The 25,843-nt window shown below is 63.2% G+C and overlaps 1 protein-coding gene across 5 annotated transcripts in view; it reads left to right on the top strand.

Annotated features, from left to right (window-relative positions):
* The window catches only part of ZFPM1 (zinc finger protein, FOG family member 1), a 60,658-nt gene that overhangs the window by 24,740 nt on the left and 10,075 nt on the right, over positions 1-25,843 (top strand). For 4 of the 5 annotated variants that reach the window (XM_018061841.1, XM_018061843.1, XM_018061842.1 and 1 more), the window contains exons 3-4: positions 1,891-2,019; positions 20,952-21,085. In XM_018061841.1, coding sequence (XP_017917330.1) covers positions 1,891-2,019; positions 20,952-21,085 — 263 coding nt within the window. The remainder of the gene's footprint in view (positions 1-1,890; positions 2,020-20,951; positions 21,086-25,843) is intronic. The other variant, XM_018061845.1, reaches the window with a different exon arrangement.

Raw genomic sequence — 25,843 nt, forward strand, 5'->3', positions numbered from 1 at the left:
TTTCTAAAGCTGAGGACAGGACTTGGGAGGAGAGATTCCCACACACACCCAGCGGTGGATTAACTGACACCAAGGAGGCTCCTCTGGCCAGGCCCCTGGAAGGGCCTCGAAGCTGGCCCAGCCACGTCCTCACATTGTCCCAGAGACCCCCAGGAGGAGAGGCCTCCCTGAGGTGGAAGCCCTGGGGGAGGTCAGCGCCCTCACCCCTGTTTTCCAGAAAAGGGACCTGAGACTGGGGGGTGGTTAGTAGGTTTGGGGGTGGGCTCTGAGTCCTGCTCACCTCACCCCCATGCCCTCTGCCCTGCTGGCCGTGAGTGGAAACCTCACTCCCATCCCCACTCTGTGCCATGAAGCCCCGTGCACAGAGGCAGAGTCACCCCCAGGCCATAGTGTGATGGGGGAGACAGTCACAGGACTGAGTGGTTTTGTGACCGGGAGTGAAGGCGAGATGGGTGGGGGCAGCCGTGAGCAGATGTGCAGGACGTGTGGAGCCGCCCGAGCAAAGGCCCTGGGGTGGGACGCAAAAGGACAGCAAGACAGCCCGGTAGGGCTGGGACTGAGGGGCTGAGATTCCAGACAGAAGGTGGGGGGCTCCTCAGTGTGGACCCCCGCCCCACTAAGGTGCCAGTGTCAGAGTCTCCCCGGCATAACCACAACAGGCCCCATCCTCTGAGACCTACGGCCTGTGTGCCTTTCCCCAGCGCAGCCCGTTGGGGTCCCGGCCCCTGCAGTGAGGCCAGGCCAGCAGGACTCGAACCCAGGGCCAGGGCTCCCATCATCCTCAGCTCCCCGGGCAGAGGGCAGAGCAGAGGGGCGCAGGCCTGGGCTCTGACACTCTTGCTCGTGGCTGTCTCTGCCTTCATCATCTCCATCAGTCACTTAGCACTGCAGCCTGCACCCGCCCCGCCCACCCCAGCCTGGCCCCAGCCTCAGCCCTTTCTGAGCCTTGCTTTCCACACCTGTAACTGGGCCTGAGCCCCTCAGTGGCCCAGGGAGTGGCAAGGGGCCTCCACCACCACCTCCATCACCATCAGGTGCTGTGAGCTCACGGGGGCCTCGGTCTCCAGAGGGCCAGCGGCTGGTTCCTGGTGGACTTTGCCCCGGGGAGTTGGGTCCCTTATCTGATCTGGGAGCTGGGCTGCATGGAGTGGGGGCGGGCCCGGGGAGGAGCTGGAAAAAACAGTCGGGGTTGCACCTGGCACAGACTGCGGTGATAACGCGCTGATGGGCGTGATAAGGCGGCAGGAGCAATGTCTGCCTGTCGGGCGGGCCCAGCGTGGCTCCCGCGCAGTGGCTGGAGCTCAGATGCCAGCCGCGTTGATTTATAGCCAAAAATAATAGGACTTTTATACCGTGTGATTGATTTATTCGATGTTAATCACAGCCCTTATCACGGTATTAATAATCTGCCGGGTGTGTGACGTCACCAAGGGGGGGCTTTTATGGGACCTCATTGATTGGGGGCCGCGGTGGTTATCGGTCCAGCAGGGAAGGCAAATATGCCCTTTGGGCTGGAATTGGGTGCGGGGCTTGGCGGAGGGGCCCCCAGCTGCCAGCCGAGGAGACCGGGAGCCGGGCCGCGCGTGTGCCCGCTGGCCAGGGCGTGCCGAGAGGCCATCCACACTCTAATTATTAACAGCAGCGGGGAGGGCGCCTATCACTGCTGCAGTTAATGAGGGGCTGAGGGTTTGTTTTTTTAAGAGGCCGGGGGGGCGAAACTGAGATGTCTGATCGCACCCCCACCCAACTTTGAAGAAGCCTGGGTGAGGGGGTCACCGCGGCCACACGCTCACCCACCTGGCTTTAGTATCCCTCGCGGCCGCGGGCTGGGGTGGGCAGACACCTCGGTGTCCTGAGGCTCCAGGGAACCTACTGCTGTCCTTTCCACAGAGGCTAATCCTCCACCCCCTCCACTGTCGCCGGCCCCCACATCCCCAGGATGCCCTGAGGAGCCGGAGCATCGGGAGCCAGAGATGATGCCGGAAGAGGAGGCAGCCAGCAGCCCCTGGAGTGGGCCAGGTAGGTGCACCTGCGGCCGGGTCCGGCAGCGTCACCTCGCAGGGCGGCCCTGGGGCCCAGCCAGTGGGGGGTCCTGAGAATCGGCCACCTGATGGCGCGGGGTAGAGCACGGTGGACAGGCCAGGTACACTGGCCAGGAGGTGGGTGGTGAACTGTTGGGCCCAAGCCTGGCATCTGTTCCAAAGTCCAGCTGCCTGTGGGTCCACAGGTTCCCTGGAGGGGACACTGAGCTGTGCCGATGCTCAGAGCTAAACCAGGGCCCTGCGCAGTGGACGGGCCTCTGAGGGTTCCTTGGAGGCAGGGTGTGGTCTGGCAGGGACAGCGGAGCAGCAGCCGTGAGACGGGAAGGGCATCCACCAGGCAGGAGCAGCAGGGCCAAGGCAGGGTGGTGGGGGTGTGGATCTGGAGCTGCCCGTCTTCCAGGCCCTTGCCAGCCAGGAAGGGGCTCCAGCCTCAGGGGTTGGGAGGGGAGACAGGAGGCGGCTCCAGCCCCCCAGGTTCCTGGATGAAGGGTGTGTCTTTGAAGTGGTTCTGTGCCTCCCAGTGCTGCCCCGCCCCACCCCATTTGTAGCTGGAATTGTGAGCTCAGGGCCCACCAGGCTCTCCCCGAGGCGCGCATTTCCACCGGCTTGAGTCGCAGGCAGGCTGGGGGCTTTGCCTGTTGCTGCGATTCCTAATCGGAGCTGAGGCAGCTCACCGGGCACAGCGTGGCTGGCCGTCAGGGCCCCGCCTGGCCGCTAGGTGAGGAAGGGTGGGCGTGGCCCTGGTGAACGCAGGGCCTGGATGGAGGCCGCACTCCCGGGGCAGGCGCGCAGCCACGTAGCATGTATTGAGCACCTGCTGTGTACTGGACATCAACTCTGAGCAGACAGACTCCTGGGGAACTGACAGCAGCACAGCCAGCAGCGTGGGGAGGGAGGTTGCAGGGGACGTACGGCAAGGGCCTCAGCTTGTGGGGGCTGGGAAGACCTCACCCCGGCAGAGAGGACCCCCATGGTCTCCCAGGAGTGTTAGAGATGCTCTCCTGCAGTTCAGCTCGAGTAGCCCTGTGAACCTCATCGTGATCCCGAGGTGCCGATGAGAGAGGGCTGGACTGCTTAGTGATGTCTGCAGGGCGCCAAAGAGATGAGGGGCTCGTGTGTCTTCCGGGCTCCCTGCTGGCCCCTTTGCTGTATGTGCGCGTCTGGGGCCCAGAGAGGGCAGGGTTGGCTGCTGGGCATAACCAGGATGGGAGACACGACCACAGACTCAAGACCAGGGCTGAGTCAGTTCACTGAGACGCCACCCTGGGCCAGACAGGCTGGGGCTCCCACGCTAGCCCAGCGCGGGGAGGGGTGTTAGCACAGCCACCCCGCTGCCATCAGGACTCCTTGGCCGCCCCCACATCACCTCGGTGACCCAGTGACAGGCGGGGAGGGGCCCCAGGAGCCCCAGCCGGCCGTGCCCACAGCATGCCCTCTCCACACGCAGAGCACCTGGCCAGGGACAGGCCTCAGGCCACACGTCTACGCGGCCCACACCACCAGTTGGGCACAGCTGAGCTGGAGCCCCACCTGCGGGGCCAGGCCTCCCTACACACAGGGGACAGAGCTGGGGGGCTGGGGCCCACTCTGCTGCCCCAGTTTCCCCAGGTCTAGGGCGAGGTAACAACAAGGTGCCTACAGACTCCAAGTCAGCCCTGCCTCAGCCCCGTGGCTCCCACACTCCAGGGACCACCACCAGTCCAGGGATGGGACCCTGAGGCTGCAGTCTGGAGCGTGACCATGGGGATGAAGGGGACGGGCCGTCCTCACACCAGCCCCTGAGGCAGGCGCAGAGCAGCCCTGGGGCCGGTCCACGTCACTGCCTGGAGGCAGCACACCAGACTCCAGCCCGGCTCTGGAGCTCGGGCTGTGCGTATGTGGATGCCGGCCCAGCTGTCCTGTGTCGGCCCCCGCCCACCTCACGGCCTTGTTAGCATCCGCATCCATGTTCTACAGATGGGAAGGCAGAGGCCCCTGGAGATCAGGGCCTGGCCCCAGGGTGGCTGTGGGGGCCGTGGCTCGGATGGGTGCACCCAGGAGCTTCCTGCGCTATTTGCATCTTCTGGGGGCCACGGGGGGGCTCCCTGTCGGCCCCCGCAGATAGGAATTTCTGTGTAGTGGGCAGCGATGGGCCGATAAGCGGCCGCTGGCCAACCGCCGTGGTGACCGTCCTCTATCAGACCCCAAACAGGCCACACTTATCGCCTGGCCGGGAAGCCAGAGAGGCCCCATGGGCTCTTATCTTGTAGGGGCTGTCCTGCTGGCGATGGGAGGCAGGCCTTGCCGGGGCTGGCTGGATCGGCATCCCCAAGGGCAGTGCCCAACCCAGGGTCCGGCCAGCCAAGGGGCAGGGGTGTGCAGCCACGCCTCGCCAGGTCCTGGGGCTCTGGTGGCTCCCTGGCCCCTCCCGCACGGTCCCGCTGACCCCCTGCCTGTGCTCGTCTCCCCCTCCCCATCTGAGGATCGCTTGACATCCAGTTGTTCCTCCTGCCCCATCCCACGTGAGGACTACCACCCCGGGGACCTGGCTTGTCAGGCCAACCGGAATCACGCGCACCCTGTCCTGCCTGGCTCTGGGGGCCGCTGGCTGGACCCTGAGCCTCGGTCTCCTATGTGAGGCCTAGGGCTTGCACACACCTGGTGTGTCCCTAGCAGGGGGTTGCCCCCACCACCTTGCCTTTCTGGCCACTGTCTTCTGCTAGCTAGGACAGCTCCTGGGTCAGACCCATTCCAGGTGGGGGCTGATACCGCGAGGTCCCAAGGCAGGTGACTCAACTCAGCAGAAAGGCTGGGCCACACGCCTCTCTCCAGCCACGCATGGGTCTGGTGCAGCTGCCCTTCCTGCAGGGGTCCAGGCCCTGAGCAAAGACTCCAGGAGACCCCCAACCCAGGCAGAAGGGAGGCCTTCCAGCCTCTCTTCCCGGGGGGGCCTAGACATGCACCACACACACAGCGAAGTCTGGGCCGCAGGGTGTGTGAGGGGCCTGTCAGCTCCAGCCTCGTTACTGCCCCACACCAGTTCCCTCCTCCCCACGCCGGCTCCCCCCACCCCACCACGACCCCAGAGCTCCAGAAACAGGTGGGGAGGCGCTCCGGATGTCGCTTCACTTCAGACATCACGAGCGTCGTCAGCTGCCAGCGGCTGCTTCTCAAGTGCAGCTGCTTCAGGCAGGAACCCCGTCCAGCCCTGGCTGTGCTGAGAGGCCGGAACTTGCCTGCCCAGGCCTGGAGCCAGCTTTGCTGAGTGACTGTGGCAGGTTGCCTGACCTCTCTGGGCTTGGTTTCCTCATCTTTATGAGCACACAGAGCGGAGCCAGCTCCCCACTCGGTGCTGTCAATCTGCCAGGGCGGCCCGGGCCTCTGGGTCGGGGGGTCTGGGGGAGAGGCCGCTGTGTAAGACCACGGAGCAGGGAGGAGCCCCTGCTGGTAACGGGCACCTTGGCCAGGGGTCCCCACTGACCCTCAGGAGCCCGGGGTCTGGACTGGGTCCGCAGAGAGGTCACTCCCCTCCTCTGAGCGGCAGGGGCAGCAGCACTGGGGGTGAGGCTGGTGTGGAGGCCATACCAGGTGGGCAGGGGCACCCCCATCCTCATGGAACCCGAACACCACCAGCTTCGTGGACTGTCTAGGAGGGGAGTGTCCTCACCAGAAAAGTGACCCCGAGGGGCTCACAGGCACGAAGGTGCTGAGGTCAGCAGGTCTGCGTGGATGTGGGAGAGGAGAGCGCCAGCCGGAGGCACAGCCCGCGCCAGGACCCCAGGGTGCTGAGCAGGGTGCGGCGGGCAGGGGTCTGGTCCCAAGAGAGGGGGTCCTTTGGGGCTGCCACTGGGAAAGTGAATGAGAGCAGAGCAGGGACCTAGCCCTGGCTTTGAGTCTGTGGGGCGGCTACAGTCCGCAATGGGGAGGGGGTGTTGGGCAGGGGGCTGCCCTGCCTGGCACTGTTCTCATCTCCCGTTGAGCCACCAGCCCAAGTGAGAGGGTAGAGGAGAGGGGCGGACGGCAGGGACCCGGGGAGCCGGGTGTTTTTATCTTTGAAATGACCTTGTTTGTGCAAGGGGCTGGCTGTTTAGAATTCCGATATGCAGATGGCTGGGAGCTGTAATCTGAAATCCCCACCTCGCATCTGTGACGGCCCTGCCCTGCCTCTGCTCCGTGGCCCCAGCAACAGGCCCCCCTTTGCCTCCCCAGTTAACGTGAAGGAAAAGCAGAGGGTTGGGCACACAGGCAGCCCCCGAGAGGGCTGGGAGCCCTGAGGGTCCCCTTCAGCTGTGCAGGGTCCTGGCCCTGTCCCCCACCTTGTGGCCCCCATTGCAGTGGTGGTTGGCGTGGCCTCAGCCTCCTGGCCGGGGCATGAGAAATAGAGGGAGCAGTGAGTGGGGGCTGGGCTGGGTTTGGGCCCCCAGGGACCCGAGAGCCTCCTCTGCAGCCAGACCTCGTGGGGGTCCCCTCCCCGCAGGGACTTGCCTGGGGCAGACCATGTGAGCACGTACCTTCATGCACCTATCCAGGAGGCAGCGTGGTCCAGACACCCTTGAGTGCAGGGCTGTCCACCTCAGGGGCAGTGAGTATCTGGGGAGTGAAGGGGTGAACCTAAGGGACCCCAGGGCTCCCCACCAGCTCTGGTGGCTAGTCAAGTGGCCCTGAGGGTGGCCTGCACTCCACAGATGGCCAGGCCCATGACCTGACAGTGTGGTCAGAGCCCCAGGAACAGGGTCCCTTCACCTATAAGTGTATCAGGGCCTGGAACTCTTTCCTGGTGACCTCTGTTTACAAGACAAAATTCAGATGACCAAACATGAGGTGTCACGTTCTTGGTTCTCAGCTTCATCCCGGGCCCTTGAGGCCGAGATGGGAAGGCTGGCCACGTCCCCACCACACCGCAGGTCAGCAGAGGGGACAGCCAGGTGGTCAGGCCAGGACAGCACCATAGGTGTGCCCCACCCCCAAGGTGCAGCCTAAAGAATACATTGGAGTGGGCCGAGGGTGTTCAGGTGAGGAGCGGGCACGTGCAAACGCCCTGAGGTTTGGACAGCATGGGCGTGGCTGGAACGGGGTTGGGGAGAGACAGGACAGGCCACGGATGGGTCAGGGTTTGGGCTCAAGGCCATGGACTGTAGTGAGATGCCTCCACTGCCTTGGCCGTAACACGGGGTGGGTGTGAAGCAGGATGTTTGGCTGGCTGCTGCGTGGAGAGTGGGCTAATGGACACCACCTCTGGGAGCAGGGGTGGGTATGGCAGCTGCTGTTTTCCGCTTGGGCCCCGGAGCTGCTCCCTCTCTGTGCAGGGTCCCAGGGGTCTGCCGGAAGCCCGGCATTCTCGCCCAGAAGCGTGCGCAAGGGCATCGGACTGGCCGTCTGGGTGCACTCAGTGGACTAATCTTGCCGCCTGGAGTTTCTCTGCAGACCTCAAGGTTTGTTATCGGGCAGCGGCGGTGGGCAGGCGGCTGAGGCAGGACGGCCCGTCCTGATGGACAGCGGGGAGATGGGCTGATACGGCCTGGCCGCATGGCCCCTCCCACCCGCTCGGCATGTGTGGGTGGGAAAAATCATTTCAGCTATTTTGTGTTATCACTGGGCCTGGCGTTGCGGCCCAATAGGCCCATTTATCTTAGATTAGCGGGCGGGGGGGAGGGGCACAGGAGGGGGCGACGGCGGGCGGTGGGGGTCAGCCTGGGGTCAGCTCCAGAGACCAGAGCCAGGAGCTCCGTCAGGAGCCACCTCCGTTCCACAGCAGATGTCCCCAGAGAGACGTGTTCCCTGAGACCACTCCCAACCCCTGTCCAGAGGGCCCTCCACCCATCCTGACCCCCTTCACAGCTGAGTGGATAAGGACTGGAGCAGCAGGGAGGGGGCACTCCGAGGAGGGGGTCGTTGGTCTCCGCAGCGACCATCCTTCCCAGATGTTTACCACATACCGCCAGCTGGAAAGGGGAGGTGAGACATGGGCCATTAGGAGCATGGAGTGGGGGTCTGCAGCCCAGGAATGGGCCAGGGAAGGGGGTCGTTTATTCGCTCAGCAAACCCGTGCTTCCTGCGCCTGCTCAGTGCCAGCGTCATCCCAGCCCCCAGGGGCTGTTATTTTGATCTGGGAGACAGAGGCTAAATAATAAAGAAGTAAAGGCGTCACATGTCCAGGGGAGTCGAGGGGGGAGGCTCTGGAATGAACTGAGGGGCTGTTCTGAGTCGGGCGGCCTGAGCTGCGTTTGAGCAAAGACCAGAAAAGTGAGGGGAGCCGGCTGCCATCTGGGGACCCCTGACCGGGACAGTCTCAGAGAGCAGGAGGATCCCACTCTGAGGTGGTTTCCGTGGAAATGGGGTTCAGGGTCCTGGGCTTTGGCTGGCTGTGACCCTGACGGGCCCCCTTGAGTTCTTCCTTGACCCCCTCTCAAGCCCCCTCCCCAGGGCATCAGTCCCCAGGCTAGGGGAGCGACCTGAACCCCCGGCCAGCGGGGCCCTGTGGGAGAGCCCCAGGGCCAAGGCTGAGCGGGGGCCGTGAGCCCGAGGTCCCTCCTTCTGGCTGGATGCCACGTCGTGTGCAGGCCAGCGGGCACCAGAGGCCCAGGTGCCAGGCTACACACAACACCCCAGGAGGGCCCTGAGCAGAGGGCCTGCGCCCCTGCCACCCTGAGGGAGGCTGAGGCCATGGCCCATCCCCCCCAGACCAGGCTGCTGACCCCTCAGCCCTGAGTAGCCCCTTCCGTGGTCAGTGGTCCTTCACCGGCTAGTAGAAGCCGCCCTTTGGCCCAGTTCTGACTTCAAGCTCCTCCCCAACAAAGGCCCGGGCCTCGGGTCATTCGGAGGGGGGCCGGACCCATGAGCGGGGCCGGCAATCCATGGACCGCTCTTTAGCAAGACTTGCCCACCATCCCGTTGGACTTTCCCTGCCACACAGCCTGTCCACTCACTCCCATTTTCATTCATTGAGCACCTACTGTGTGCCAGTCTTTGTCACGGACCCTGGGGGAGCCCCAGTCCTCCCGGGGCCGCAGACTACGCGGAGAGCGGTCAGCAGGGGCCCAGAAGTTAATCAGGGAAGGCGACCGAGACGGGGCACGTGTGGTGAGGGGTGCGTGCCTCTCTCCCTCGGAGGTCTGCACCGGGAGCTCCGTGGACACCGGGGAAGACGGCCCACCCGCATGGCCGGTACAGGGCTGGCCCAGCGGCTTTGTGGTGAATGGACTCTAGGGGCTCTGGTGTGGACACAAGAGACCCGTGAAAAGGCCCACCCGGAAATGTGGCGGCCGGCACCGTGCTCCCGTGTTTCAGGCGAGGACACTGAGACCCAGAGAGACGCGGGTTGACCGGGGCTGGGCCCTGTAGTCCCACCTCCCAGCCCAGCCCCACCGGGTTCTCCAGGCCTCTTGGTGGGCAGGTGCGGACCCTGTGCTGGTGGAGATGGAGGGGGCGCGGGGTGCCCTGCGGGGAGTGTGGCCAGGCCCAGATCCCCCTCTCCCAGCTGCGGGTGGGGGCCCAGGCCTGGCCGCTGACCTCACCGCCTTCCGGGAGTGGCTATCTGCGGCTGGGCCGCCTATCTCTGCCGCGAGTGCTAATCGAGCCGGCTTCCTCCTCCGCCCTCCCGCCCGCTTCCTGCCCTGGCTGCCCCCAACCCCGAGGCTGGGCGTCTGAGCATCCGCCTGTCCCGCCAGGGCCTCCAGACATCGGGGGTGTGGGGCCACCGGGCCCTGGCTGGAGCCCCTGGAGAGGGTGACCCCTCCCGGAAGTGTGCTTCCTCATCCTCCTGGGCCCACCGTGGCCTGGGGCACCGCAGCTCGCCTCCCCCCGCCGCCACCTCCCGTGTAATGCACAGGCCAGCTTCACGGCAGGCGGCCAGGGCCACACCACTCCCTGTCGTCAGCACCTTCGCTGGCAAGGGACCTGCACGGCCGCGGTTACTGCCACCAGCACTGGTGACTGTCCAGCTGCTCCGGGCTGGGGGGGCCCACTGACCACGGGCATCAGGACAGACTGACTTCTCGCCATGCCCACTCCTACTGGGGTGTGTTGCCTGGCACCTGGGCCGTGCGTCTGTGGGACGGGGGACGGGACACTCGGGCCATCTGGAGGAGCCAGCGGGCGGGGCGGCAGAGCGGTGTGTGTGACATGGGGCCCCCTCCAAGCTCGCACGGGGGGCATGTTGGGGTGACCTGGGGCTCACGGCCCTGGGGGCCAGGGGAGACTGGGGCAGGGCTGCCCTCATGCCCGGCTCTGTCCGTCTCGGGATCTCCCCACAGCCCAGGGAGCAGGCGACTCTGGCCGGCCCACCTGACAGGTGAAGGAGGCAAGCTGCAGAGGGTTGGCCAGACCAGGAGCGGAGCCCCCCACCCGGCCTTCCCGATCTAACAGTGTCCCTGCGCCCCTCCTGTGCGGTGCCGGGCTCCTTATTTATTTATTTATCGTTACTGCTCTGTCTGGGCGCTAACTTTTTATTTCCTCACCGCGTGTTTCCATTACTACGGCAGTGGACGCGACCGATAAGATCAGTGCCTGGAGATGGGACAAAGGGGCTGCCATCGGCTCGAGGGCTGGTCATATCCTGCCCGAAGGGGCCGAGCGGGGCCTGAAATGAGCGATGCTATCGGGGCATATTGTGTGTAAGGGGAGGCGTCCTGCTGCCTTGGCCACCCCTCCCCCTCCAGACAGAGCCTGTGTCCACCCCTCCCCGACCCCATCCCCACACACGCCCCTCCGCTAGGTGGCCCTGGCATCTAGCCAGCCAGCCTGGGTCCCAGGTCCACTGTGGTCTCAGCTGCTGGGCGCAGTGGGTGCCAAGCTGGCCACCGAAGCCCCGTGAGTGCTCACACACCTCCAGGTGCTCAGGCCAGAGCCGCCCAAGCCCCTCAGGGTGCTCAGATGCCCCTGCCTTGACTCAGCAGTTCAACTTCTAGGAATTTACCCCAGAAAAAATAATCTCAAACGCAGACAGGCGTAGGGTGGTGTGGTGGTGTGGATAGTCATCGCCGCGTGCGGAAGATAGTAAGCCATCAATGTTTTTATTTCTGCTGCTCTGCAAAATGTCCACACGAAAGGGGAGAAACGATTCCCAAGGAAACAGATTGCGCACAGATGCTCTGCTGTGCCGTGTGTGTGCCTACTGCCACCGCCGCCTCCCCGGTCCCGGGCCTTTCTGCCTCCCCTGCGGGCCCAGGACCTGACAGAGAGGGCAGGAGCCGTCGCCTCGGCAGATGAGAGTGGCGCGGGTCCCGAGGCAGAGGGCCGGTGGAGCCCAGCCGCGGGCTGCAGACACACGTGCACTGTGGAGAGTCAGCAGGGGCGCCCTGGAGGCTCCTGGGCAGAGGCTTAGAGAAGGGCTCTGTGTCTGGAGCTGGGGCTGGCTGGGGCTGGCTGGGGCTGGCTGGGGCCCGCTGTGTGCAGGAAGCAGGGCCTTCTGTCCTCTAAGCCGCCTCTTCCTTGGCCCCTGCCCCACCCACCCCCCGTGTGCACATACACACACAGGGGCAGGAAGAACAGAGCGCTGGGCAGGAGTCGGGGGCTGGGCTTGAACTCAGTCACCACCGCACTGCATGGCCAGATCACCTCTGACCCTCGGTCTCCACCTCTGTGAACGCAGAGAATCGCCACCCCCAGGGCACGTGGTAGCTTGAGGACTGAGTCATCCGCATCCTGGGAGCAGGCGTCTGCAGGTCCGCACGGCTCCTGAGAGGGGCTCACAGTTCCCGGGACCGGCCTCATGCTGGGTCATCCTCAGGGGCCTCGGGCCAGTGCCCCAGAGCCCTGGGACCTTGGGTGACACAGCCCTCCCCAGGCTCAGCCTCCTCCGTAGGCGGAGTGGCCCAAGGGTGCTCACACAGGGTCTGCCAGCACTTCCCAAGGGAGATTCTTACTCCCTAGGGGCCAGCCCTGTGGGGTGGTGTGGTGTGGCAACTTCCTCGATGATGTTGGCCAACCTCAGTGCCCACCACTGCCCTCAGGGCCAGAGTGGGCCCCTGCCAAGCTGGGGTGGTGCCCTGGCAGTGGCAGGGTGGGCACCCTCCCTTTACCCTCCCAACCACCCAGCCTTGGCCTAGAGCCTCAGCTGCCTTCATGCCCACCACTCCTGCCCATTCACAGTAGAGAGACAGCGCCCGAGGGGCAGGGGGGTGGGGCCCCGGGACACAGGGGGCAGCGGGGCCAGCTGGGCCAACTGAGAGGTGGTGAGCTGGAAGCCAGCCAGAAAGAAAGGCCCTGGGTGGCGTTGGCCCCTGGAAAACAGGGCCGGGGCCAGGACGCCCAGGCTGATAGGAGCCTGATAAGCTGTTTGCACAGGAGGTATTTTCCTTACCTTATCACAGGTCCTGCTTCCAGCCCACCCCTCCAGGACCAGGCAGGGCTAGGGAGAGCCAGGGACCCCCGCCCACCCAGTTTCTCAGGCCACAGGGTCTCTCCCGAGATCAGAGTCCCAGGGCCCAGAGCTGCTGAGGCCCTCTGCCCACTCCACAGGTGGGAAGACTGAGGCCTGGAGACCAGGACAGTTCTTTTTTTTTTTAAGCTTTTTGGGAAGGCTGGAGAGACCATGCGGCCACCTACTTTGAGGCCGTGGGGCCCCACGGACTGGTGGGCGAGGGGGGTCCGTCAGAAATCTGGTGTGAGGCCGGCCCCGCCCTGCACTGCTGGCTCTCCCCAGGCAGTCCCAGTCTGCCATTAGCCGGGGCCAGGGTTCAGCCCGATAGAGATAGGCTGTTGTTCTGTGTCAAAAAATCAATAATCCCAGCGATGTCCCAGCGATAGGAAGAGAAGTTCACAGCACCAGCTGGCGGGGGCGGGGTGGGGGCCAGGGGCTCAGCGCCTGGGGGCTGGCGTCACCCGCTAGTGGGTGGGGCCAGTCCACAGTGGACTCCAGGCCCAGGGGCCAGCATGTCCTTCTCCTCACCCATCCCATGTGCCAGCTCTTCACAGATGGGAAGCGGGAGCCCCAGAGGTGGCTCTGGGCCTCCATGCATCTGGGGGCTCAGAGCAGGTGCGGGCAGGCATGGGGGTCATGCCTCACCCCTCTGGCCCCACACGACCAGCTGCCCCTTCTCCCAGGCCTGTGGCTCATCAGCAGGGCCCGGGTGCTCAGCCCCAGGTCCACCCCCCTGCCACGTCCTGCAGACAGATGCCCACAGGGTGGGCTGCACCCAGGTACTCTCAGACACAGCCAGCTGCCAGTGCCCCTGCCCAGTGGGTACGTTCTAGGGAGAGACTGAGAGTCACTAAAATGCACACGTGGGCCCCTTGGCGCTGGAGGCAGCTCAGGGCACAGTGAGCTGGTGGAGGTGCCCCAATGCACGCATGAGGGGACTTGGGAACAGAGGCCCCCAGCCAGAGTATCCAGGGTCCTGCCCGCTGAAGGGCCTTCCCTGGCCCAGGCCCTGTGGTGCCTGGCACCACCGGCCCACAATGGACGGGCCTCCGTGCCGCCCCACCAGCCCCCTCTGCCGTCGGCTCCGGGGAACCTGCCTGCCTGCCGGCTCCACCCTGCGCTAGGCAGGCCCCATGAGACACAGCCACCCAGATGTCAGGTGTGGGGGCAGGTGTGCCCCACCCCAAGGGAGGGGCTTGAGAGGGGTCCTCTGGGTCTGAGCCCCAGCCCCGCCCCCACCACCTGCCGCTGTGAGTGCAGGGTCTGTGGGCAGCTTCCTGGGAAGGAGCTTCTGGGCTCGAAGCCCTTTGAAAACCTCTGGCCTGGAATGAGAAGGCCACCTCATTCCACGGAGGCTCAGCCTCTGCCCAGCCTGGAACTCAGGGGTGCTGGCAGAGGGCACCAGGCTGGCAGACAAGTGGGAGACCCCCGAGCGGCAGTGCGCCCTGTGGCACGCAGGGGCCACGGGGCAGCTCCCAGGAGTCCTCTCATCTGACTTTCCCTGTCAGTGAATTGGGCATCATCTTGGTCACAGCTACAGCTCCAGAGCTGCGCCCTTGCTAACGTGAACTACACAGCGGAGATCTGGTGGAGCTCAGCCCCTAGAGTGGGTGTAGGATAGGGTGGCATCTGAGGCCAAGGGGCGCACGCAGCACTGGGCTCCAGCAGGTCGTGGTCCCATGGGAACCAGAGCCTGGCTCTGTCTCAGCATCCAGTTACCCCCACAATGCCAGAGACCCTGGTGTATCCATATAGTTCTTAACTCATTGCAGCCCGTCACTGTTTTCATACGTGCCCCCAGGTCCCAGCCCCTCCAGCTGTTTCTGCTGGTTCTAGGCTCTCCTGCCAGGGTCCAGGTACTCTAAGGGGCTCCCTGGGGGGCACCCAGGCTGGAGGCAGAGGGGAAGCCCTCACCCAGCCCCAAAGAGCCACTGATCCTCCAAGCACTCAAGTGGCTTTGCTCTGAGCCAGTGTCTCCCCGAGCTGTCTTATCTAGAAGGCACGCTTCAGGTTATCCCTTCCGTCTTGGCTATGCCACGGCTGTGGGCCCAGTGTTCCAGGGCTGGGCCTGTGTGCAGGACTGGTGTCAGGATGGCTTCCCACCCTGCAAGCTCCCCTGTGGAACAGAGACAGGGTCGTGCCTAGGGCCCGGGGTGCTCAGCCTCTCCGTGTGCTGGCTTTGCTGTGAGCGAGAACATACTGCCTGCGTGGGGTCACAGGCTGGGGTTAGGGAGATCTGGGCTTCATCCTCCTGTGCTGCTTACTGGCCCTGTGACCTAAGACCATCCCCTGACCTCTCCAAGACATGTTCTCCTCACCTTGCAATGAGTGGCAGAAATAGACTCCACCAGTTTTACCCCAAAGCTAAACCATGTCCCTTTGACACTTCGTCCTCGTGAGTCACAGCTGGGAGCCTGAGTCTGTCCAAAAGGTACCATGGTCACTGGTGACAGCAGGGTTAGGATCAAGCTCTGCCCCTTTTAGTTTCCTGATGTGGGATTCAGGTGTGGCCTGATCCAGGCCATCATCTGGTCCTGAGGCCTAGAGGGAAAGCTTAGAGAAAGCCACCAAGCCTGTCAGTAGCCAGGGTGAGAGTCTTGCTGCCACCCAGCCTGGGGCACCAGCCTGGGTGGGAGAAGCCACATGGCTCCAGCAGGTATGTGGGCTTCCTGCTGAGCAGCTGGCTGCCCACCGTGCACTTTGACCTCGCTGGCTCACCCGGGCACATCCCACAGTGCTGCTTGTGCCACAGGACCTGGGTCCCCCTCCTGGCCTGTTCCCAGTCCCCTCCTCTGGGCCATGTGGCCGCATCTGTAAACAGGAATCAAAAGCAGGCCAGCAGGTAGGACCTAGGTTGGGAGCATTCCGAGGAGATGATGGGAGTTTGCGGTCCACCAGGCCAGTCTGCCCCTCCAGCCAGATCACAGGAGAGCCACACACGGGCAGGGCCTTGGCACCGGCATGGACAGACCCTCCCCTCCCAGCCCAGAGACTCCACGGCCACAATGCAGGAGGGAAGGTGACCAGCCCCGGATCTTGCATGTCCAGAGGGGCCCCCACAGCCTTGGTGGTGCCCACCCCACCTGGCCAGGCTAACCCCACCGCCTGGCCTGCTGTGTGACCTTGAGGGAGGTGCACGCCCCCTCTGGGCCTGCTTGCACATTGGTGCGGGACATGCTGCTCTGGGACCAGGCCCTTGGAGACTTCTAGAACCCGCCAGGGCGGAGCCTGCTCACTCTGGGGTTTTCTTCATCTCCCTCTCACTCCTCTCCCTTTTCTGTGACTTTTATCAAAGGCAAACAGCGTGATCCCTGAGATAGGGCCGCTCCCGACAAAGCTGGGGCCAGCTGGCCCCCGGGAGCCGCAGGGCGGGGCCGGGCGGGAGCGATGAGGCCGATTAGATAAGTAGGTTCTGACAGTGACCCCAGGGTGGGCACCCACACACCGATCCCAGAGCCCACCGTTCAGGGCGGGGACTGCCGGGCGGCTGGCCTTTGTACCCTGGAGGCCACTGGCCATTAGCACAGATGGAGCCCAGCCCCTGGAAGGAGGGGCCAGCCAGCAGGGCTCGGAGCAGGCCTGGGCTCAGACACTCCTGTGGACGTCAGGGCCCTTCGGTCGGAACTGCCAAGCGGCCAGCAGGCCGTGGCTCGGCTGGACCTGGGGGTGGCTGCGCTTGTGGGCTCCGGAGCCAGATGGTCTGGGTTGGAGCCCCGGATCCTCCCTCAAGAAGGAGCTTGGGTCTGGCCAGGTGGCGGCAGCCCTTGCTGAGCAGCCTCAAGCAGGTTGCTTGAGCTCTCTGGGCCACTCCAGCAGGAAGCGCAGCCAGACCAGAGCCTCCTCACTGTTTGTTTTGCCTGTTGTTGAAGGAGGCCGCCAAAGACTCCAGGTTGTGGGACAGAGCTGGGGGCAGGGCTGAGTCTGAGGACAGCTCTCCACAGCCCTGGCAGGACCAGAGGTGTGGAAACACATAGGCGCAGGGGAGGGGGCGTGTCAGGCCCATGTGCTGACCGGCACCATCTTTACTCTCGGAGCCACCAGCCCAGCAGGTGACCCGAGGCTCAGCGAGAGCCAGGCAGTGGCTGGACTGGCCTGTTTGTAGGCTCCAGACCCCAGTGCTCCCAGCCGCCACGCCGGGCCTGGGGAGCCATGCCCAATCCTGCCTCCTTTTTCTGGCCCCTCAGGATGCCATTGAAGTGGTTTGAGACCTAAATAGATGTTTAAATCATGTAAATATGCAAAGGCTGAATTTTCTCATCGGGACTCTCACACATGCTTTAGGAGTGAAATTGAATCCCAGCGTGGCATGTTTGTTCTGGAAATAATGTGTGTGGGGTTGTTTACCAGAATAAATTAGTCTCTGTCCTGACACTGTGCCGGTAGTCATGGCCCGACCCCCTTGGGGAGGCCCACCCAGGCCACACAGGACTGCCCCTCCTCCACACCAGGAGGAGCCAGCCCGCGACAGGAGAGCAGGGGCTGCCCACTGCCCCCCAGCAGCCTCTCCCCACCCTCTCCTCTCTATCGCCTCCTGCTTCCACCCAGAAATGGGTGTCAAGCCCCTGACTGGGAGTGTGCTAGGGCTCTGGTCAAATCCCACCAGCCAGCTGTGTACCCTGAGCCGGTCTTTTAATCTCTCTGAACCTCATTCTCTCCCCCTGTACGCCTGGGGTGGGGGTTGGGGGTGGACAGCTTCAGCATGGCTGGGAGGAATCCCTGTGATTTATGGCAAGTGTTGGGCTAAGGCTCAATAAACAGAAGCCGGACCCTCCATTAAGACCACGTTAGTTCTCAGGGCAGATGGCATCGTTCCCCCACTGTCCAGCTGTGGGGATGGGGCTGTGGTAGGTAAGGCAGGGAGGCCTCCACCAGGACCTTGCTGGAGCTGGAGTCCTAGCCGCCCTGCTTGCTCCAGCTTCTCTGGAGCTGGGAGGAGGAGATGGAGACATGGTCACAGGAGGCTCGCAGGGCGGAGGACACCTCCACCTGGAAGCCCACCCTGATTGGCCCACCAGTGGCGCTGCCACCGCCGTCCACGTCTGGGAGGATGTGCCACCCTCAGCTCTGCCCCAGGTACCTGCCTGGGATTTTGTTAAGTCCAAAGATGGTTCTGGTCCCACCCAGCCAGGCCTCACACTGTGGCTTGAGCATTCCTGGGCCTCCTTGGCTCCACATTTCCTGTGAGTGCGGTTGGGAGCTGACCATCTCCAAGGCCACCAGTGTCTAGATCCTCTGGAGCTTTGGGGGCCGTTTAAAAATAGCTGTGTCTTCCTGCCTGTCACTCACCTGGTCAGCTGCCACCCCCAGCCCCTTCTTTGCTCATTTATACTTTAATTCATTCTCAGCTTTGAATGGAGCTCTCACCGAGTACCTAGTCTGCCAGAAGTAGGTGGCCTCACCCACCCTCACCCCACTTTTTTGGATACAGTTTTATTTCTGGTTGGGAAAGGGTCTCTGATAGGTGCTAACTGGGCTCTAACACCTGCTTGACCTGTGCTTGGGGTTAGGCAGGAGGGATGCTGAACATCACCAGTGGACAGTTGCACAGGTTGTGGACTGCACGAGTGCACTGAGGGAGCTGAGGCTAAGATCTAGCCACGTTCGCCCCACCCAGCCAGGTACCTGCTGTGGCCCTGACTTTGCCCACATGGGGTACCCTTTCTAATGCCCAGCCTCTCAGGACTAGGGAAGTGGGTTCTGATTGACTGTTGCCTGATCCCCAGCTCACATCCCTCAGGTCCCTAGCCTCCATGCCTTTCCCAGGCCTGGACCTGCCCCCAGCAAGCCCAAAGTGGTGAGTTCTACCTCATTGTGCTGAACGGCTGCCTTTATCAGGAGCCGTCCTCTCTGGTGGTGCGTGATACCCAGGAGATGGAGCAGCTGCCACGGGAAGCACCAGCCATGCTGTTATCTGGGAATGGGGGCCGCCAGCCCTGGGGCGCGATTAGGGAGCTGGCAGTTTGTTGTGGTGCGGCGTGGGTGGGTGCTCTGCCCCTTCTTCCAGGAGGCCGCCAGGGCTAGAGGGGCTTCAGGATCCCACAGCTGTAGCAAGTCAGGGGCAACTGGGGGCCCAGGGCTGCACCCCATCCCGCCCGTGGAGGGGGACCTGGGCCAGCCACCCCCATCCCCGCTGTGTCCCCAGGTCTCGGTGGGACTCGACCACTCTTAGGAAGACTGAAACGACTTCCTGCTCCTCCTCCCCTGGGGAAGGTGGGTGCTGGCCTCGGATGGACAGCACTGTCTCCTACAGGGTTCCCCAGCCTGACAAACCAGGAACAGGCCCCGGGCAGTGAAAGGACTGTCCCTGGCTTGTCCGTGGCCCCAGCAGCAGAACTGAAGCCCAAGGAGGGGCGTGGGCCTCCCTGCTCTAGAGGCCTGTGAGCATGCAGACCCCACGAGGCTTGAAGGCTCTGGCTGTCCGCACATCGGGGTTTGGAAAGATTCCTCCTTGACCCCTGCCTCCAGTGGGGGCAATGGGAGGGATGGGCAGTATACCCTAACCCTGGTGGGCTCCCCCTAGCCTCAGAAGCAGCACCCACAAGGACCCAGAAAGCTCGCCATTAGGCAGCCTCTTCTGCTCCCCACATTCCCACCCCCTGGGGCCATCCAGGTGGAGCACCAGAGACCCAGGTATGCCCTGGAGAGCAGGGGCCCGTGCTCAGATCCTGACCTCCCTCTGTCAGCCTCACCACCTCTCGGGGCCTGTTTCCTCATCCGTACTGGGGGAGGGAACGAGGGGAGGGCTGATGTCACAGGGCCACTTGGGCAGGAACAGGTGACCGGGTTCTGGCCAGTACCCTGCGGAGCCCTGGCCAGGACCCAGGCCATCCTGGTGTGCGGTGGAGTTCACAGCCCCTTGTAGGTAGGCCACAGAGCAATGGGGCGGCCTCTGCCCCTCCCCACAGGGCCGATAAAGGGCACCGCCGCCTGGCCTCGTCCTGGTCCCCTGCCACCTTATCAGGCCCGTGGAAGACAAGGACCCAGTTAGAACGTTTTAGCCAGGCCTCCTGGCGTATTTGCACGTTATCTGTGCCATTAGGCCGGCAGTTATCTGATAATCGGGCCCATTAAGGCCACAGCCTGCCCGATCGGGGATCCAGGAAGTGGGGCCGACACAGCAGTGCTTGCTTGGGGTCCAGGCCAGGCCACATGAGGCTTCTGTAGGCCTAGGTGGCACCCAAGGGATGAGGTGGCCCTGCCTTCCAGGGCAGAGGGCGTGTGGCCTGGGGAGGGACCGCCCTGTGGGGGCGTGGCCACCATCATCCCCTCCCTGCTGAGGACACCGGTTCTAGTGGGCGGGTAACTTGCCACTTGTGTCTCTCCCAGGGAATATCGTACAACCTTGGTGCCTTGAAATGTCGGAAATCTACTCTCACAACTCTGGAACTGGAAGTCCCGCTCTTCCCCGAGGCTCCAGGGACAGTGTCCCCGTGGCTGTGTCATGCTAGTCCCTGCCCCCTCTTCACAGGGGCTTCTTCCTGTGTCCCTCTCACGAGGACACCTGTTGTTTGCTGAAGGGCCCACCCCCAGGTTGCAGCGCAGGTGTCTTTAGGGGCCGCCCTGTAGTCCACCCCACAAGGTTATGTGGGTCATGCAGCAAGGCCCAGCTGAGCCTGGGAGCCTGACTGCAGACACTGTGCAACCCTTAAGTCCTGCCCTGTGAGAGAGACTGGGGGTGCTCCTGGCAGAGGCCAGCAGTCCACATCCATGGGACAGAGTCCTGCGGTGGCCGCCCTGGCCACAGCACAGGTGGCCTCAGCCTGAGAGCGTTCGACCCCCAGTAGCACAGCAGACTACTCAGAAAGGCAGCTGCTGACCAAGGGCCACAGCAGGAATCCGGTCCAAACCTTTCCTGAAAGTGGGCGGGGGTCCTTCAGGGAGTGATGGTGCCACCTGGGTGCACACGGTCTGGCTGTGCCAAGGACCTCGGGGGCAGGACACTTAGCTCCTGTCCTGGCTCCCCTGCTGGGCCCTGTGCTCAGGTGCTAAGAGGACTGACTCACTCAACCTCACCCGAACCCCAGGAGGTGGGAGGTATGCAGTCCCTGACTCACAGTGGGAAACCAGCACTTCCACAGCTGCCTGCACGTGTGTGCTCTGCAGATCTCGGGACTCAAGCCAATGGGAGGGGGCTGGGAGGACTGTGTGCCGGGACGGGAGGTGAGTCTTGTCGGCGTCGTCGTCCTCGGCGGTGTTGCACCCATGTAAAGCAGAGGGGGTGACCTGGCTCTGTGTGCGCGTCCTGAGCTGTGCAAGGCACATTCATCCCAACACGGCAGCCGTGGTCCCCGAGCTGTGTGGCCACCTGCTCAGATCCAGTGGCAGGCACCCCTCTCTGTCTGGTTGCTGCAGCCTGCCCATCCCCCCTAAAAGGTCTGAGCACAGGGTCTGGCCTGGCCCCCAGGACCCAGCACCACCCTCGTAACCTGGGCCAGGCCACAGGGCCACCCACCCGTCACCCGCCCTCCTCTGCCCTCAGTCCCCTGAATGCTCCCGGGTGAGGGGGGGCTGCAAGGACGGACTAAAGCTGGGCAGCAGGCCCTCCTCACACCTCTGGTCTCTCCCTGTAGACGAGCTGGAGCCACTGCTGCAAGACGGACAGAGGTGTGTGCGGGCTCGGTGCAGCCTCACAGAGGGCCTATCCTGGGGCCCGTTCCGAGGGAGCATCCAGACCAGAGCCTCGTCCCCCGGGCAGGCAGAACTGGTAAGTAGCCCAATCTCAGCCGCATGGGCCAAGGCAGTGTCCAGCCCAGGGCACAGGCCCTTCAATCCTTGAACCAGGCCTGGGCTAGACCCTCGCCCAGGAGCTCCTGCCTCTCGACTTGAAACAGGTCAGGAGGTACAGATGTGAGGTGCTGGGGCCAGGAGGGAAGGGAAGAGGGAACTTTGTGGGAGCACAGGGAGGGCTGCCTGGGGGAGGTGGTGTGGGGCTATAGCCCTCAGGGTGACCAAGGAAGGGCTGCCTGGGGGAAGGTTCTTTGAGCGGGCCTTTGGTGAAGGAGTAGATGCTGGTGAGGCAGGGAAAGGGAAGGGCATTTGAGGGGAGGGAGCAGCAAGGAACCGAGTGGTGGGCCCGGGCCTGGCCTGTGCCCAGGCAAGCGAGCGGCGCTGCCCAGCACTGGGCTTCACGGGTGGGGCCACCCCCAGTGGCCAGGGAGGTGGGTTTCTGGATACAGCTGCGACCCAGGGTGAGCGATGCATCCCATCACATGCCTGTGGGTCCTCCTGACGACAGGAGAGGGCACTGTCGGTGCCCAAACGTCTCCAGTACGGGCTGATGACCACTGGGGGACATGTCACCTGTCTCAGGGCTATTTCTGAGGTGCCCTCTCCTTAAGGCGAGTCGGTGCGGCGTCCTCTCGGAGGGGGCACAAGTGCTCACTTTAGAGCCTGTGTGGGTTGGTGTATGGGCGGTGGGGTGGGCACCTGCTGTGATGGGAATGGGTGGGAGGGAGGTTGTACACGATGAGTGTTTGGGAAACACCTCCAACCGTGGTGACGCTGGCCTCAAAGGCCAGGCAGCACCCAGCTTGGCACCCCCAAGTCCAGGGCCCGGCGCCCCACATGCGCAGGCGCAGCCATGGCCTGGGCCCTTGCGACTGCTAGTGTGGCATTCAGGTGAGGCTGGATCCAGGGTGCTAGCAGGTGCCCTGTAGTGCTGGTCAGTGGCAGTGCGGGGCTGCGAGGGTGGGCTTGTCCCTCTCCCCCTCCCCACAGCTCTAATCAGCTCCAACCCGACAGAGCCCGTTTCTCTGCAGAGGAAACCAGGCCCAGGCGCGGGGCCTGCAGCAGGGCTGGCAGGGAGCATGGGCAGAATCCCCAGGCATGCCCTTCCGATGGTGGCTCACGGCCCCTAGCCACTCTGGTGAAAAGTGAAGCCTGGGCCGTGGGTCACGCTGGGGCAGAGGTCTCAGAATCAGGACCCGGGCTTCAGGAGCTTGGAGACGGCTCAGCGAGGTGGTAGGAGGCTGGCCCTGTGCCCACCTTCAAGGCCAGGCCATCCCCATGGCACAGGGTCGGACCCTGGAGTCTCCCACCCTGTGGCCGCTTTGCCGTGTGCCCCGCCTCTCTGAGCCACTGTCTCTCAGCCCAGGGAACCTCCAGGGGACACACGGGAGTCCCGTAGGGTCCTTGAGGCCTGAGCCTGCACTCCCGGCAGTGAAGAGGGTGGCAGAGCAGCAGCTCGTCTGGAAGGCAGGGCATCCGGCTTCCCGTGTGGCGATTACTCCAGGCCACGCCTCCAGGGCAGCATGGCCAGCACCCTGTGGAGGGCGACCCTCCTGTCCCATGGCCCCAAGCAGGTAGCAAGCAGTGAGAGCTCCAGCGTGGATTTCAGCTCCATGGAAGGAGCCAGGCTTTGGCTCCACTGTGTGGTTTAGGCTGTGGTGCTTACCGCAGGAAGCTCCCTGTCACTGGAGGGATGCAAGTGGCAGCCAACCCTCGAGAGGGTAGCTGTTAGGGGGGCGTTGATGGGAGCTCCGTGACTGTTACATCTCAACTCTCAGTGCAGAGAAAAGCTGTAGTGGTGACGGCACCAGGGCAGGCTGACTGGCGCCCTCCGTCTGTCCTGAGCAGGACCCCACCTCTCCCTCCGCTCCTTACTTGGGGAAGATCAGCCCCTTCCAAGGGACAGCTGTGTGTTCCAGACACAACTGCTAGGCGCCCATCTTTAGACTTCGCCCCTCATTTTCTCCAGCCCCGCCTAAGGGAGGCACTGCTGTTCCCAATGTCCAGATGAGAAAACTGAGGCCCAAGAGGGTAGGTAACGTGACCAGGACCAAAGAGCAGACACCCCTGAAGGTGGGGCTGGGGGACTGGAGACCCGGGATCCCCACTGCACCCCCCATCCCCAGACCCTCCCCTCCCGCCGGCAGCCTCCCCTCTGGAGGTTCTTGTACTCCTTGGGCCCGGGGCACAGGTCAGCCTGGGGAGACTTGGCGTGAGGCTGGAAACCCTCTCCAGGCCGGAGATAGTGTCCAGGGAGCGCTCCTTTGAGGCTCGCAGAGGAGCCCAGGGAGGAAGGGCAGCCCGCTCGGCCTGCGGCTTTATCTCCTGCAGAATTAAATCCTTGATTAACCCTTATCTTCCCAGCAGGCACTATCTCCGCCTTGGCGCCAAGTGTCCAGACACGCGTACAAGATGATTGATTTCTTAAAGATACGCGTGCCTCTCCGATACTTCATTTATTGTCTAAATATTTTCACTAGCGTTCCAGCGGGCCTCTTATCGAGCTCAGTTGATGGGCCCGGCTCTCTCCCCTGCGTACCTCCCACCCCAGACCATCCCGTCGCCCGCCAGGCAGCTTGTCTTTGCTGTTTGGAGGACGAAGTGGGAGAGGGGCAACTCTGGGGTGTGGCAGCACTTTCCCACAATCACCCTGGGCCTAGGCCGCCTGCAGAGCAGAGGGGAGGCACGGTGGCGTCCTGGCACATGCCAGGCCTTGGGGATGGGACTCAGGAAAGCACACAGTCCTCAGAGCCTGCTAGGAGTCAAGAGTTGGTTCGCTGTGGGACCTCAAGATACCCCAGGATGCAACTAGGGCCTTCACTGGAAACCCAGGGGCTGGAGGCCCAGCAGTGTAAAACTTGTACTCCGATGCAGAAGAAATGTTCAGGATGGGTGGTGGGTGGATATGTAGACGGGTAAGAGGATGAAGAGTGGAGGATAAGTAGAGGGATGGATGGATAGGTGGACAGGCAGATGGTAGACAGATGACCTGGATGGTAGAATGATGGGCAGAGGTGGATGGAAGGGTGTTGGTGGATGGATGGGAGGGTGAGTGGATACTGGCTAGATAACTGGATGGATGCGTGTACAGGCAGATAGATGTTAGACAGAAGGTTAAGTGCTGGATGTATGGGCAGAAGATGGATGGATAATAGAGAAAGGATAGTAGATGGACGAGGATGGATGGAAGGGTGAGTGGACACTGGATGGATACATGGATGGATGCGTGTACAGGTAGATGTCAGATGGAAGGTTGAGTGCCGGGTGAATGGGCAGGTGGACGGTGGATGGATGAGTGGGTAGTGGATGGATAAATGGAAGGTGGATGGACAAGTGAAGAATGGACAGGTGGGTGAATCTGTGGGCAGGTAGAAGATGGGTGGATGGGTGGGTGAGTGGATGGATAGGTAGGTATGTAAATATGTGAAAGGGTAAATGGATGGTGGATGGATGAATGAACAAGCAGGCCTGCACTAACCTGGCCCATCCATCTATCTGTCCAGCTGCCCTCCCAGAGCTCATCCACTTTATCTGCAAGGCCACCATGATGTCAGTGAGAGGCAGGAGGGACCCTCTGGAGGAGCAGCAGGTCTGGTCAGGCAGCCCCGGCCTATGAGGCTGACATGAGGTCAGCTGGCTCCACGCAGATGGGGCTGGGCCTTCGGGCACCACAGGCTCTGAGTGGCTCTCCCCACAGGAACTCCCCCAAAGGTTGTCATCAGTGGTCATGGCCGGGCAGAGCCAAACTTTCAGCAGGACGAGCACTGGCCAAAGGGTGGGGTGCTGCAGCGCACCAGACCAGGGCCCTCCTGGTGAGGCCCCTCTTCCTGCGGTTGCCATAGGGAATGATCCCTAAGGGAAGATGCCCAGCCTAGGCATGGCACACAGTGGGTCCCTTGTGCTTCTCTCGCCTGACACACCTGAGCCGCCCCCTGGGTGGGGATGCCTCTGGCAATGGTGAGTGGGACAGACTGACAAGACAGGGGTGCAGGCCTGATCAGAGCCCACCACAGCCTGCGCCCCTGACCTCCCGTGAGCCTGCCCGTGGTGCCTTGGGAGGCCTTCCACGGGCCGTCTGGCTCCCTGAGCCAGGACCCCGCCACCCCTGGATGCTGCTTCACGGACGCAAGGCAGGTTTGGGAACAGCCTGAGATATGGCTGTCACAGCGGATGCGGTAGAGATAGGGTTTCTGATGGTTATCATTGGGCACAGAACCCAGACACTGACCTCTTTGTTGGGGGAACAAGGAGGGTTCTCAGATGCACCCAGAGAATTTAAAGGGGCCGCCCGCTATGCTGGAGCAGGAAGGGACCAAGCAACCCCCACGGTTAAGGCAGGGTGGGGAACCTAGCCTGTCCAGAGCGAGCTAGACCCAAGCTCAGCAGTGAGCCTGGGATGCCCAAGGAGGGGAGGTAGCCGGTCTCTGATGGTTTTGGCAGAAGGGCCAGGCTCACACCCTGCTGCCCACAGGACCTTCAACCACCAGAGAAAAGGGCTCTGTCCCAAGGCTGCCTGGAATTGGGGACGGGGGGCAGAGGGGGAGAAGAAAAGATAGAATAGAGCAGCTCAAACCATGTCTGCCCCTTCACAGCAGGGAGGGCAGAGACTGAAATCTGTCCTCACCGCCCAGGGCTGGGTGGAGGGCAGGCTGCAGCTCCCGGGATAGGGTGGGTGGAGGTGTGCTCCCTTCCCTGGAACTGTGGCGGGGTGCTGGTGCCTGTACCCCTAGGGTCC

The sequence above is a fragment of the Capra hircus genome, chromosome 18 (genome assembly GCF_001704415.2).
Source record: "Capra hircus breed San Clemente chromosome 18, ASM170441v1, whole genome shotgun sequence".
Lineage (NCBI taxonomy): Eukaryota > Metazoa > Chordata > Mammalia > Artiodactyla > Bovidae > Capra > Capra hircus.